The 14,887-nt window shown below is 42.0% G+C and overlaps 1 protein-coding gene across 1 annotated transcript in view; it reads left to right on the plus strand.

Moving 5' to 3' along the window:
- The first annotated feature begins 401 nt into the window (after nucleotides 1-401).
- Nucleotides 402-14,887, plus strand: part of LOC139766819 (EARP-interacting protein homolog) — a 44,162-nt gene continuing 29,676 nt past the window's right edge. The window contains exons 1-4 of the mRNA XM_071695740.1: nucleotides 402-526; nucleotides 3,158-3,241; nucleotides 7,123-7,255; nucleotides 10,483-10,567. Of these exons, the coding sequence (XP_071551841.1) occupies nucleotides 440-526; nucleotides 3,158-3,241; nucleotides 7,123-7,255; nucleotides 10,483-10,567 (389 nt within the window). The 5' untranslated portion in view covers nucleotides 402-439. The remainder of the gene's footprint in view (nucleotides 527-3,157; nucleotides 3,242-7,122; nucleotides 7,256-10,482; nucleotides 10,568-14,887) is intronic.

Here is a 14,887-nt window from a genome sequence, read left to right on the forward strand (position 1 = left end):
GTATAAGATGGTAAAACAAGTAACAGATGAGACAGATGAGCTGATCATGGTAGATGGTGTTGTGCACACTGGATCAGCTTGTCGTGGGAGATGGTGTAGCAGCACTGAATCACTGGTCATGTTAGATTTTGTGACAGACTGGATCAGTTGGTCATAGTAGATGTGGCTGGCACACCCGATCAGCTGATCTTGTTAGATGGTGTGGCAATGGATCAGCTGGTTATGCTAGATGGTGAGGCAACACTGGATCAGCCGGTCATGTTAGGTATGGCAACTGGATCAGCTGGTCATGTTAGATGGTGTGGCATACTGGATCAGCTGGTCATGTTAGATGGTGTGGCAACACTGGATCAGCTGGTTATGTTAGATGGTGTGGCAACACTGGATCAGCTGGTTATGTTAGATGGTGTGGCAACACTGGATCAGCTGGTTATGTTAGATGGTGTGGCAACACTGGATCAGCTGGTGGACAGTAAACACAACAATGGACGATGCTCCTGTCATATACGGTTTGGAGGACTTCCAGGTAGGTTAACCATATTGTGTTGACCAACAGTAAACATATTGTGTTGATGATCACAACATGATTAATGTCCTCCTGAGGATTTCTGATTAGGTGTTGTTAGTGAAGTGAAAGTTACCTTTCCTGCCACGCCTTAGTAAACATTTTGTAAGGAACATTGATACAAACTGTGTTACCGAATTCCGCCGCTCGCATAACAATACATCACAAGTGAAAGATCAACTTTCAGCCAGGACATATCATCCTCGCTGAAAGGCATTATACTTTCTGAAGGAATTTCCTACACTGAAGAGTCCCTCATTTTCGTTAGTAATTGTAGCTCGATCTTGAAGCTGGAGGAGCTCCTTAAAGGAGGACTAAGAAACTGCTATGATGCCAGAATATGTGGGTCAAAGTTTGGTTGGAATCTTGACTTTGTAGAGGATAGAATGTAATGAAACTGGTATCGTTGAATTTCTTACACCGAATAGAGGGTAATACGAAAGAATATGAATACCTGTCGTCTACATGATAGAATGTAATGTGATTGGTACCAGTGTTTTCCTTACAATGTGTGGGCTTTTTACAGAGTGCAGGATTTTAGGTGTGAAACCTTTAACTCCATCAATTTTTGCTATTGTAAAGTGGGCAAGGCTTTTAAAGGGAAATTGTAGAGTAAAAACAAAGTGAAAAGTTGAGAGAGTGAGTAAGGTATTCCTAACATTACTTCAAATCTGGGAAATAGAAATGAACAGGAGGAACAAATACAGCATCCCAAAGTAATCAAATTGTTAGGACATTAAAGAAGTGACCAACCTGCAGACGGCTGACAGAAGTATTCATATGTCACTTGTTTGAATCCTATAAACTCATTTGGTTTAAATGTCAAAATACAAATCAAATGAAGCTGAAATGCAACAATAAAAGTGCCTGAATGGTCAAGAAATGCCTATTTGCATTTATTATTTATGCACTTTTCAAGAATGTTGCCATATTCTGTAATGTCTGACTCTGAGTTTACTCTTAACTTTCTTCTTTCACACACTTTACCAAACTCGGTCACCAGCTTCTGCAGTTTCTCACATGAATCAGCCACCAGCGCTGTATCATCAGCGAACAACAACTGACTCACTTCCCAAGCTCTCTCATCCACAACAGACTGCATGCTTGCCCCTCTTTCTAAAACTCTTGCATTCACCTCCCTAACAACCCCATCCATAAACAAATTAAACAACCATGGAGACATCACACACCCCTGCCGCAAACCTACATTCACTGAGAACCAATCACTTTCCTCTCTTCCTACACGTACACATGCCGTACATCCTCGATAAAAACTTTTCACTGCTTCTAACAACTTGCCTCCCACACCATATATTGTTAATACCTTCCACTGGGTTTGGGACTGGGTTTGGTAAAGTGTGTGAAAGAAAAAAGTTAAGAATAAATGTGAATAAGAGCAAGGTTGTTAGGTACAGTAAGGTTGAGGGTCAAGTCCATTGGGAGGTAAGTTTGAATGGAGAAAAACTGGAGGAAGTAAAGTGTTTTAGATATCTGGGAGTGGGTCTGGCAGCGGATGGAACCATGGAAGCAGAAGTGAATCATAGGGTGGGGGAGGGAGCGAAAATTCTGGGAGCCTTGAAGATTGTTTGGAAGTCGAGAACATTATCTCGGAAAGCAAAAATGGGTATGTTTGAAGGAATAGTGGTTCCAACAATGTTGTATGGTTGCGAGGCGTGGGCTATGGATAGAGTTGTGCGCAGGAGGGTGGATGTGCTGGAAATGAGATGTTTGAGGACAATATGTTGTGTGAGGTGGTTTGATCGAGTAAGTAATGTAAGGGTAAGAGGAATGTGTGGAAATAAAAAGAGTGTGGTTGAGAGAGCAGAAGAGGTGTTTTGAAATGGTTTGGGCACATGGAGAGAATGAGTGAGGAAAGATTGACCAAGAGGATATATGTGTCAGAGGTGGAGGGAACAAGGAGAAGTGTGAGACCAAATTGGAGGTGGAAAGATGGAGTGAAAAAGATTTTGAGTGATCGGGGCCTGAACATGCAGGAGGGTGAAAGGCGTGCAAGGAATAGAGTAAATTGGAACAATGTGGTATACCGGGGTCGATGTGCTGTCAATGGATTGAACCAGGGCATGTGAAGCGTCTGGGGTAAACCATGGAAAGTTCTGTGGGGCCTGGATGTGGAAAGGGAGCTGTGGTTTCGGTGCATTATTACGTGACAGCTAGAGATTGAGTGTGAACAAATGTGGCCTTTGTTGTCTTTTCCTAGCGCTACCTCACGCACATGAGGGGGGGAGGGGGTTGTTATTTTCATGTGTGGCGGGGTGGCGATGGGAATGAATAAAGGCAGACAGTGTGAATTATGTACATGTGTATATATGTATATGTCTGTGTGTGTATATATATGTGTACATTGAGATGTATAGGTATGTATATTTGCGTGTGTGGACGTGTATGTATATACATGTGTAAGTGGGCGGATTGGGCCAGTCTTTCGTCTGTTTCCTTGCGCTACCTCGCTAATGCGGGAGACAGCGACAAAGCAAAATGAATATATAAATAAATAAAGTATATAGAGTGCCTGATTCCTTGAGAAATTACTGTCATTTTTTATGAAAATCTCACTAATATGTCAATTTTCAGGCTCGGGCACTGGCTGCACACTCTGCTGAAACAGAAAAAATAAATTTCCTTGTTGGAACTCAGTCTTTGAGAAGAGTTAACCAGGTAAGTACTTACATAATTAGAACTCATATAATGAAAGTTATATTTTATATACTTGAACCTTGAGAAATTGCTCTCCAAATTACAAGCATTTAGTGCCAAACACATGACTGTTGAATGTGTATACAGATTGATGTTGCCATAATTTATGAAGGTTATTGGCCATTTAACAAGCAAGTTTACAAGTTCAGTGATTCATAAAACAGCTGCATGCACTGATCATTAGGTGGCAGGGGATTGGCTGAATTGAAACAAAAGAAGATTATGGGACTGGTTGATTAATGGAGAGTAGGTGATATATTGTCTACAGAGGTAGAGGAGGCCAAAGGTAGTTTGACCTGTTGTTGTGGCAGGAAGACCAAGGAGCCAGGCAATACCATGCTTATGTGCCCCATATATTTTTACTGCCCAGTGACGTGAGTAACATGGATGGCAAGTATACTTGAGTTGAGAAATATACATACCTACACAGCTTTCCATGGTTTACCCCAGACGCTTCACATGCCCTGATTCAATCCATTGACAGCACATCAACCCCGGTATACCAAACCGATCCAATTCACTCTATTCCTTGCACGCCTTTCACCCTCCTGCATGTTCAGGCCCCGATCACATAAAATCTTTTTCACTCCATCTTTCCACCTCCAATTTGGTCTCCCACTTCTCCTCATTCCCTCCACCTCCGACACATATATCCTCTTGGTCAATCTTTCCTCACTCATTCTCTCCATGTGCCCACACCATTTCAAAACACCCTCTTCTGCTCTTTCAACCACGCTCTTTTTATTTCCACACATCTCTCTTACCCTTACGTTACTTACTGGATCAAACCACCTCACACCACACATTGTCCTCAAACATCTCATTTCCAGCACATCCATCCTCCTGCGCAAAACTCTATCCATAGCCCACGCCTCGCAACCATACAACATTGTTGGAACCACTATTCCTTCAAACATACCCATTTTTGCTTTCCGAGGTAATGTTCTCGATTTCCACACATTCTTCAAGGCTCCCAGAATTTTCGCCCCCTACCCCACCCTATGATCCACTTCCGCTTCCATGGTTCCATCCGCTGCCAGATCCACTCCCAGATATCTAAAACACTTTACTTCCTTCAGTTTTTCTCCATTCAAACTTACCTCCCAATTGACTTGACCCTCAACCCTACTGTACCTAATAACCTTGCTCTTATTCACATTTACTCGTAACTTTCTTCTTTCACACACTTTACCAAACTCAGTCACCAGCTTCTGCAGTTTCTCACATGAATCAGCCACCAGCGCTGTATCATCAGCGAACAACAACTGACTCACCTCCCAAGCTCTCTCATCCCCAACAGACTTCATACTTGCCCCTCTTTCCAATACTCTTGCATTCACCTTCCTAACAACCCCTTCCATAAACAAATTAAACAACCATGGAGACATCACACACCCCTGCCGCAAACCTACATTCACTGAGAACCAATCACTTTCCTCTCTTCCTACACGTACACATGCCTTACATCCTCGATAAAAACTTTTCACTGCTTCTAACAACTTGCCTCCCACACCATATATTGTTAATACCTTCCACAGAGCATCTCTATCAACTCTATCATATGCCTTCTCCAGATCCATAAATGCTACATACAAATCCATTTGCTTTTCTAAGTATTTCTCACATACATTCTTCAAAGCAAACACCTGATCCACACATCCTCTACCACTTCTGAAACCACACTGCTCTTCCCCAATCTGATGCTCTGTACATGCCTTCACCCTCTCAATCAATACCCTCCCATATAATTTATCAGGAATACTCAACAAACTTATACCTCTTATCCCTTTGCCTTTGTACAATGGCAGTATGCACGCATTCCGCCAATCCTCAGGCACCTCACCATGAGTCATACATACATTAAATAACCTTACCAACCAGTCAATAATACAGTCACCCCCTTTTTTAATAAATTCCACTGCAATACCATCCAAACCTGCTGCCTTGCCGGCTTTCATCTTCCGCAAAGCTTTTACTACCTCTTCTCTGTTTACCAAATCATTTTCCCTAACCCTCTCACTTTGCACACCACCTCGACCAAAACACCCTATATCTGCCACTCTATCATCAAACACATTCAACAAGCCTTCAAAATACTCACTCCATCTCCTTCTCACATCACCACTACTTGTTATCACCTCCCCATTTGCGCCCTTCACTGAAGTTCCCATTTGCTCCCTTGTCTTACGCACTTTATTTACCTCCTTCCAGAACATCTTTTTATTCTCCCTAAAACTGAATGATACTCTCTCACCCCAACTCTCATTTGCCCTCTTTTTCACCTCTTGCACCTTTCATATTTTTTTTTTTTTTTATTATACTTTGTCGCTGTCTCCCGCGTTTGCGAGGTAGCGCAAGGAAACAGACGAAAGAAATGGCCCAACCCCCCCCCCATACACATGTATATACATACGTCCACACACGCAAATATACATACCTACACAGCTTTCCATGGTTTACTCCAGACGCTTCACATGCCTTGCTTCAATCCACTGACAGCACGTCAACCCCGGTATACCACATCGCTCCAATTCACTCTATTCCTTGCCCTCCTTTCACCCTCCTGCATGTTCAGGCCCCGATCACACAAAATCTTTTTCACTCCATCTTTCCACCTCCAATTTGGTCTCCCTCTTCTCCTTGTTCCCTTCACCTCCGACACATATATCCTCTTGGTCAATCTTTCCTCACTCATCCTCTCCATGTGCCCAAACCACTTCAAAACACCCTCTTCTGCTCTCTCAACCACGCTCTTTTTATTTCCACACATCTCTCTTACCCTTACGTTACTCACTCGATCAAACCACCTCACACCACACATTGTCCTGAAACATCTCATTTCCAGCACATCCATCCTCCTGCGCACAACTCTATCCATAGCCCACGCCTCGCAACCATACAACATTGTTGGAACCACTATTCCTTCAAACATACCCATTTTTGCTTTCCGAGATAATGTTCTCGACTTCCACACATTTTTCAAGGCCCCCAGGATTTTCGCCCCCTCCCCCACCCTATGATCCACTTCCGCTTCCATGGTTCCATCCGCTGCCAGATCCACTCCCAGATATCTAAAACACTTTTTTTTTTTCATACTATCCGCCATTTCCCGCGACAGCGAGGTAGCGTTAAGAACAGAGGACTGGGCCTTTGAGGAAATATCCTCACCTGGCCCTCTTCTCTGTTCCTTCTTTTGGAAAAAAAAAAAAAAAAAAAAAAAAAAAAAAAACGAGAGGGGAGGATTTCCAGCCCCCCGCTCCCTTCCCTTTTAGTCGCCTTCTACGACACGCAGGGAATACGTGGGAAGTATTCTTTCTCCCCTATCCCCAGGGATATATATATATATATATATATATATATATATATATATATATATATATATATATATATATATATATATATATATATATATATGGTCTCCCTAGGGATAGGGGAGAAAGAATACTGCCCATGCATCCCATTTGTTGTAAAATGTGGCTAAGAGGGGCAGAAGTGGATGTCTGGAAATCCTCCTTTCCTGTATTACTTTCCAAAAGAAGGAACAGAGCAAGGAGCTAAAATGAGGAATTTTTCCTCTAAGGCTCTGTCATCTGTTTCTAATGCTACCTCGCTTTTGGAGGAAATGGTGAGCATACATGAAAAACCATTTATTGCTTGCATGAAGAACGACTGTGGTATTTTCTTTTTAGCTGATTACAGACATAAGGCTTTGATGACTTTATAGAAGAACCATTAGGATGAAGGACAAATGAGAATTTAGGTTCTATAACATGTTTTTCACAAGCTCAGAACTGGCTTTTATATCAGGTTCCTCTATACTGAATGTGTTTTGTCTTTGTTAGGTTCAACTAATTGAATTTGATGATGACACAAGTTTAGTAACTAAACAAACATTCGAACACCCTGCTGGGGAAGTTTGGAGAATCGTTGCTGCTCCACAGAGTCCAGATCTAATTGCCACCGTTTACAATAACAGTAAGTAGCTATAACGTATTATGATGAATATATTTATTTTGCTTTGTCGCTGTCTCCCACATTTGCGAGGTAGTGCAAGGAAACAGACGAAAGAAATGGCCCAACCCACCCCCATACACATGTATATACATACACATCCACACACGCAAATATACATGCCTATACACCTCAATGTACACATATATATACACACACAGACATATACATATATACACATGTACATAATTCATACAGTCTGCCTTTATTCCCATCGCCACCTCGCCACACATGGAGTAACATCCCCCTCCCCCCTCATGATGAATATATGAATATATAAATATAAATGATGAAGTAAGATTATTAGTGAAACAGAAGAGAGAGGCATCTGGACGATTTTTGCAGGGAAATAGTGCAGATGACTGGGAGATGTATAAAAGAAAGAGGCAGGAGTTCAAGAGAAAGGTGCAAGAGGTGAAAAAGAGGGTAAATGAGAGTTGGGGTGAGAGAGTGTCATTAAATTTTAGGGAGAATAAAAAGATGCTTTGGAAGGAGGTTAATAAAGTGTGTAAGACAAGAGAACAAATGGGAACATCAGTGAAGGGGGCTAATGGGAGGTGATAACAAGTAGTGGTGATGTGAGGAGATGGAGTGAGTATTTTGAAGGTTTGTTGAATGTGTTAGATGATAGAGTGGCAGATATAGGGTGTTTTGGTTGAGGTGGTGTGCGAAGTGAGACAGTCAGGGAGTTTTGGAGAGAGGTGCAAATCTGCAGTCTATTGTGGATGAGAGGGCTTGGGAAGTGAGTCAGTTGTTGTTCACTGTTGATACAGAGCTGGTGGCTGATTCAGGTGAGAAACTGCAGAAGCTGGTGACTGAGTTTGGTAAAGTGTGTGAAAGAAGAAAGCTAAGAGTAAATGTGAATATGAGCAAGGTTATTAGGTACAGTAGGGTTGAGGGACAACTTAATTGGGATTTTAGTATGAATGGAGAAAAACTGGAGGAAGTGAAGTGTTTTAGATATCTGGGAGTGGATTTGGCAGTGAATGGAACCATGGAAGCGGATGTGTCACATGGATGGGGGAGGGGGCCAAGGTTCTGGGAGCGTTGAGGAATGTGTGGAAGGCGAGAACATTATCTCAGAAAGCAAAAATGGGTATGTTTGAAGGAATAGTGGTTCCAATAATATTATATGGTTGTGAGGCATGGGCTATAGATCGGGTTTTGTGAGGGAGGGTGGATGTCTTTGGAATGAGGTGTTTGAGGGCAATCTGTGGTGTGAGGTGGTTTGATCAAGTGAGTAATGAAAGGGTAAGAGAGATGTGTTGTAATAAAAAGAGTGTGGTTGAGAGAGCAGAAGAGGGTGTATTTAAATGTTTTGGTCACATGGAGAGAAAGAGTGAGGAAATATGAGAGAGGATATGTGTGTCAGAGGTGGAGGGAATGAGGAGAAGTGGGAGACCAAATTGAAGGTGGAAGGATGGAGTGAAAAAGATTTTAAGCGACCAGGGCCTGAGCCTGAGCATGCAGGAAGGTGAAAGGCGTGCAAGGAATAGAGTGAATTGGAATGATGTGACATACCAGGGTCAACGTGCTGTCAGTGGATTGAAGCAGGGCATGTGAAGCATCTAGGGTAAACATTGGAAAGTTTTGTGGGGCCTGGATGTGTGTGAATGAATGTGGCCTTTGTTATCCTTTCCTAGCGCTACCTAACACGCACGCAGGGGGAGGGGGAGAGGAGAGAGAGAGAGAGACAGAGAGGGGGGGGGGTTATTTCATGTATGGCATGGTGGCAGTGGGAATGGATGAAAGCAGCATGTATGAATATTTGCATGTGTATATATTTATATGTCTGTATACGTTGAAATGTATTGGTATGTATATGTGCATTTGTGGGCATTTAGGTATATACATGTGTATATGGGTGGGTTGGGCCATTCTTTCGTCTGTTTCCGTGTGCTACCTTGCTAATGTGGGAAACAGCAACAAAGCATAATAAGAAAATAAGATATATAAGTAGTGAGATGTAATAATGCCCGAAACCACAGCATTACATGACATTATTACATGACAGCTAGAGACTGAGTGTGAACGAATGGGGCCTTTGTTGTCTTTTCCTAGCGCTACCTCACACACATGAGGGGGGAGGGGAATGTTATTCCATGTGTGGTGAGGTGGCGATGGGAATAAATAAAGGCAGACAGTATGAATTATGTACATGTGTATATATGTATATGTCTGTGTGTGTATATATATGTGTACATTGAGATGTATAGGTATGTATATTTGCGTGTGTGGATGTGTATGTATATACATGTGTATGGAGGTGGGTTGGGCCATTTCTTTCGTCTGTTTCCTTGCGCTACCTCGCAAACGCGGGAGACAGCGACAATGCAAGATAAATAAAATATAAATAAGTAGTGAGAGTTTTCTGTTTGTCTGATTGTGAAAGAAATTTTTGCATTGGATTTTCCCAGGACATTGCCAAAACTATGTAGGCATTGGATTTATGCTGATAACCTTCTACATGCACCAAATCACATGTCTGTCCTACTGTAGTTATATTCCTGTGTTTTTTGTCCATGAAGTTAGTGTTTCCATTGTTGCCTTGAGTATAACTTGTAATCATATTAATGATTCTTTGATATGAAGTCGAGTGTATTTTAGGAAAAATACTTAAATGTTTTATTGTGGAGTCAGAAAGCTCAGATCAAGCTACTGTGTGATGGAATGAAATGTTGTGGATGCAGAGGTTTTTAAGCAATAAGGGGATTATAAGAAATTTGTTTTGTTGCATCTGGTGTGGGTTTTTGTAAATATCTAATCATAATTGCCTAATTGTGCAGTATGGGGTAGGAGTATGATGGTACAGTTAAAGGGATTTGTGTGAGAGGAAGACCACCTGTGACATAGGCAAATAGGGTAGAGGAAAACTGGAGGGAGAGAAATGGAATGGTGTATGTGAGAGAGGCATGTAAGGACAGGGATAAGTGGAGACTTTTGCTGTGGCCACCCCTTGATTGGAGTTCCTGAAGGGAACGGGCATCTGAGATATAGATGGATAGATAGATAGATAATATTCATGAAAGTCCCAGTAGATGTATGTTTTTACAATGTTTATTCAGGATTGTCTGTACTATAGTAAGCATGTTTTTGTTTCAGAAATTGACCATGTGATAGAGCAGATTTGATACTTATCCTCTTTTAACTTTTCCATATATGAATATTTCATTTAATTATCTTGCCAACAGCTCAGGATTATTGTGGTGAATTTGGGGCAGCAATATGGAGACTCCCTCTCGAAGGATCCTGCTTAGGAATGATTGATGATCCAAGGTGAGGATAGAGAATAGACATGTGATACTTTGTTTGTACTTCTATGGAATTAAAGAGGATCATGGGAAACCTAACTTCAGAAGTAACACATGTAATATTATTGAAGTGATATCTTTGGTATAAAGTTGGGCGAGTGTGATGGTGCTCCTGGAAGAGAGAGAAATGAGGAAGAGAGGCACATGTTTTAGGAGGAACTGAGTGAGCCTGTCAGCAGTTTTGATCCGAGGGATCAGGCATCATGATGGGTGATTTGGCAAGAGTGGGTAATGCAGTATTGAAGGGTATAATTGGGGGACATGGGGTACCCAATTCTGTGAATGAAAATGTTGAACTGCCTGTGGATTTGTCTGATGAAAAACAACTGGTGATTAGGAATACCTGGTTTAAAACGAGTGGATAAGTACGATGAGTACGAAGGATGATAAGTGAGCAGTGTTGGATTGTCCTGATTGATAGGCATGCAAAAAAGAGACTCTTTGATGTGAACGTGCTTAGAGGGGCAGCTGATGTGATATCTGATTGTTACTTGGTAGAAGCATGGGTGAAGGTTTGTAGAGGTTTTCAGACCAAAACACCCTACAATTGCCATTCTATCATCAAACACATTCGACAAACCTTCAAAATACTCACTCCATCTCCTCACTTCATCACTACCTGTTATTACTTACCCCTTTGCCCCTTCACCAATGTTCCTGTTGTTCTCTTGTCTTATGCACGTTATTTACCTCCTTCCAAAACATCTTTTTATTTTCCATAAAGTTTAATGATACTCTCTCACCCCAGCTCTCATTCGCCCTCTTTTCAACCCTTGCACCTCCCTCTTGACTTCCTGCTACTTTCTTTCATTCATCTCCTGGTCACTTGCACTCCTTCCTTGTAAGTATTGTGCAAACGCCTCTCTTTTCTCTTTCACTAACAGCTTTACTTCCTCATCACACCACTCACTACCCTTTCTGACCTTCCCACCTCCCACCTTTCTCATACCACATGCATCTTTTGCTCATACCATCACTGCTTCCCTAAATACATCCCATTCCTCACCCACTGCCCTCACATCATTTGCTCTCACCTTTTGCCATTCTACACTCAGTCTCTCCTAGTACTTCCACACACAAGTCTCCTTGCCAAGCTCACGTACTCTCACCACTCTCTCCCCAACATTTTCTATTTTTTTTTTGAAAACCTCTACAAATCTTCACCTTTGCCTCCACAAGATTGTGGTCAGACATCCCTCCATCTGCCCCTTTCAGCACATTAACATCCAAAAGTCTCTTTTACATGCCTATCAATTAACAGGTTATCCAAGAATGCCCTTTGACCATCTCTCCTACTCACATACGTATACTTATGTATATCTCTCTTTTTAAACCAAACATTCCCAATCATTAGTCTTTTTCCAGCACACAAGTCCACAAGCTCCTTACCATTTCCATTTACAAAACTGAATACCCTATGTACACCAATTATACCCTCAACTGCCACATTACTCACCTTGGCATTTAAATCTCCCATCACTAAAACCTGGTCTTGTGCATCAAAACTGCTAACACACACACTCAGCTGCTCCCAAAACACTTGCCTCTCATGATCTTCCTTTTCATGACTAGGTGCAAAACACCAATAGTCACCCATCTCTCTCCATCCACTTTCAGTTTTACCCACACCAATCTATGATTTACTGTCTTACATTCGTCACACATTCCCACAACTCCTGCTTCAGGAGAAGTGCTACTCCTTCCGTAGCTCTTGTCCTCTCAACAACCCCAGAATTTACTCCTATGACTTTTCCAAACACTCTTCCCCTTTACCCTTGAGCTTCGTTTCACTAAAAGCCAGAACATCCAGATTTCTTTCCTCAAACATACTAGTTATCTTTCCTTTCTTCTCATCTTGGTTGCACCCACACACTTTCAAACACACCAATCTGAGCCTTTAAGGAAGATGAGCACTCCCTGCTTGACTCCTTCTTCTGTTTCCCCTTTTAGAAATTGAAATTGAACCAGGGCATGTGAGTCATTTGGGGTAAACCATGAAAAGGTCTGTAGGGCCTGGATGTGGATAGGGAGCTGTGGGGATGGGGGAGAAAGAATGATTCCCACGCATTCCTTACGTGTCGTAGAAGGCGACTAAAGGGGACAGGAACAGGGGGCTAGAAAACCTCCCCTCTTTGTATTTTAACTTTCTAAAAGGGAGAACAGAAGAAGGAGTCATGCGGGAAGTGCTCATCCTCCTCGAAGGCTCAGATTGGGGTGTCTAAATGTGTGTGGATGTAATCAAGATGAGAAAAAAGGAGAGATAGGTAGTATGTTTGAGGAAAGGAACCTGGATGTTTTGGCTCTGATTGAAACAAAGCTCAAGGGTAAAGGGGAGGAGTGGTTTGGGAATGTTTTGAGAGTGAAGTCAGGGGTTGGTGAGAAGACAAGAGCAAAGGAAGGAGTAGCACTACTCCTGAAACAGGAGTGGTGGGAGTATGTGATAGAGTGTAAGAAAGTAAACTCTAGATTGATATGGGTAAAACTGAAAGTGGATGGAGAGAGATGGGTGATTATTGGTGCCTGTGCACCTGGGTATGAGAAGAAAGATCATGAGAGGCAAGTGTTTTAGGAGCAGCTGAGTGAGTGTGTTAGTAGTTTTGATGCACGAGACTGGGTTACAGTGATGGGTGATTTGAATGCAAAGGTGAGTAATGTGGCAGTTGAGGGAATAATTGGTGTACAAGGGGTGTTCAGTGTTGTAAATGGAAATGGTGAAGAGCTTGTGAAGTTGTGTGCTGAAAAAGGACTGATGATTGGGAATACCTGGTTTAAAAAGAGAGATATACATAAGTATACGTATGTGAGTAGGAGAGAAGGCCAGAGAGCGTTATTGGATTACATGTTAATTGATAGGTGCATGAAAGAGAGACATTTTGATGTTAATGTGCTGAGAGGTGCAACTGGAGGGATGTCTGATCATTATCTTATGGAGGCGAAGGTGAAGATTTGTAAAAGTTTTCAGAAAAGAAGAGAGAATGTTGGGGTGAAGAGAGTGGTGAGAGTAAGTGAGCTTGGGAAGGAGTCATGTGTGAGAAGTACTAGGAGAGACTGAGTGCAGAATGGAAAAAGGTGAGAGCAAAGGATGTAAGGGGAGTAGGGGAGGAATGGGATGTATTTAGGGAAGCAGTGATGGCTTGCGCAAAAGATGCATGTGGCATGAGAAGCGTGGGCAGTGGGCAGATTAGAAAGGGTAGTGAGTGGTGGGATGAAGAAGTAAGATTATTAGTGAAAGAGAAGAGAGAGGCATTTGGACAATTTTTGCAGGGAAATAGTGCAAATGAGTGGGAGATGTATAAAGGAAAGAGGCTGGTCAAGAGAAGGGTGCAAGAGGTGAAAAAGAGGGCAAATGAGAGTTGGGGTGAGAGAGTATCATTAAATTTTAGGGAAAATAAAAAGATGTTTTGGAAGGAGGTAAATAAAGTGTGTAAGGACAAGAGAACAAATGGGAACATCGGTGAAGGGGGCTAATGGGGAGGTAATAACAAATAGTAGTGTTGTGAGAAGGAGATGGAGTGAGTATTTTTAAGGTTTGTTGAATGTGTTTGATGATAGAGTGGCAGATATAGGGTGTTTTGTTCAAGGTGGTGTGCAAAGTGAGAGGGTCAGGGAGAATTATTTGGTAAACAGATAAGAGGTAGTAAAATTTTTGCAGAAGATGAAAGCTGGCAAGGCAGCAGGTTTAGATGGTATTGCAGTGGAATTTATTAAAAAAGGGAGTGACTGTGGTGTTGAATGGTTGGTAAGGATATTCAGTGTATGTATGACTCATGGTGAGGTGCCTGAGGATTGGCAGAATGCATGCATAGTGCCATTGTTCAAAGGCCCATAAGGTGAGTGCTCAAATTACAGAGGTGTAAGTTTGTTGAGTATTTCTGGGAAATTATATGGGAGGGTATTGATTGAAAGGGTGAAAGCATGTACAGAGCATCAGATTGGGGAAGAGCAGTGTGGTTTCAGAAGTGGTAGAGAATGTGTGGATCAGGTGTTTGCTTTGAGGAAGGTATGTGAGAAATACAAATGTTGCCTTTCTTCATCTTTTCCCAGCACTACTTTGATAATTCATCCATGGAAGAGATAAAAGAAGGAGGAAGATGCAGAAATCTTCAATTGTAGTCTGCTTAGGAGAGTCTGTCAGCCATCTTTTTGTTTAATAGGAGGAAGAGTTCTGTGAGATGTGTATTTTTGTGTATATAGGAAGATAAGGGGTGCTGTTGTAGCCACCAGCATACTGTGTAGTGTTTAGAATTTTATGGGAAAGGGGTAAAGGATGAGATTTTGAGAGATT

Source organism: Panulirus ornatus, chromosome 58 (assembly GCF_036320965.1).
Source record: "Panulirus ornatus isolate Po-2019 chromosome 58, ASM3632096v1, whole genome shotgun sequence".
Classification (NCBI taxonomy): Eukaryota; Metazoa; Arthropoda; class Malacostraca; order Decapoda; family Palinuridae; genus Panulirus; species Panulirus ornatus.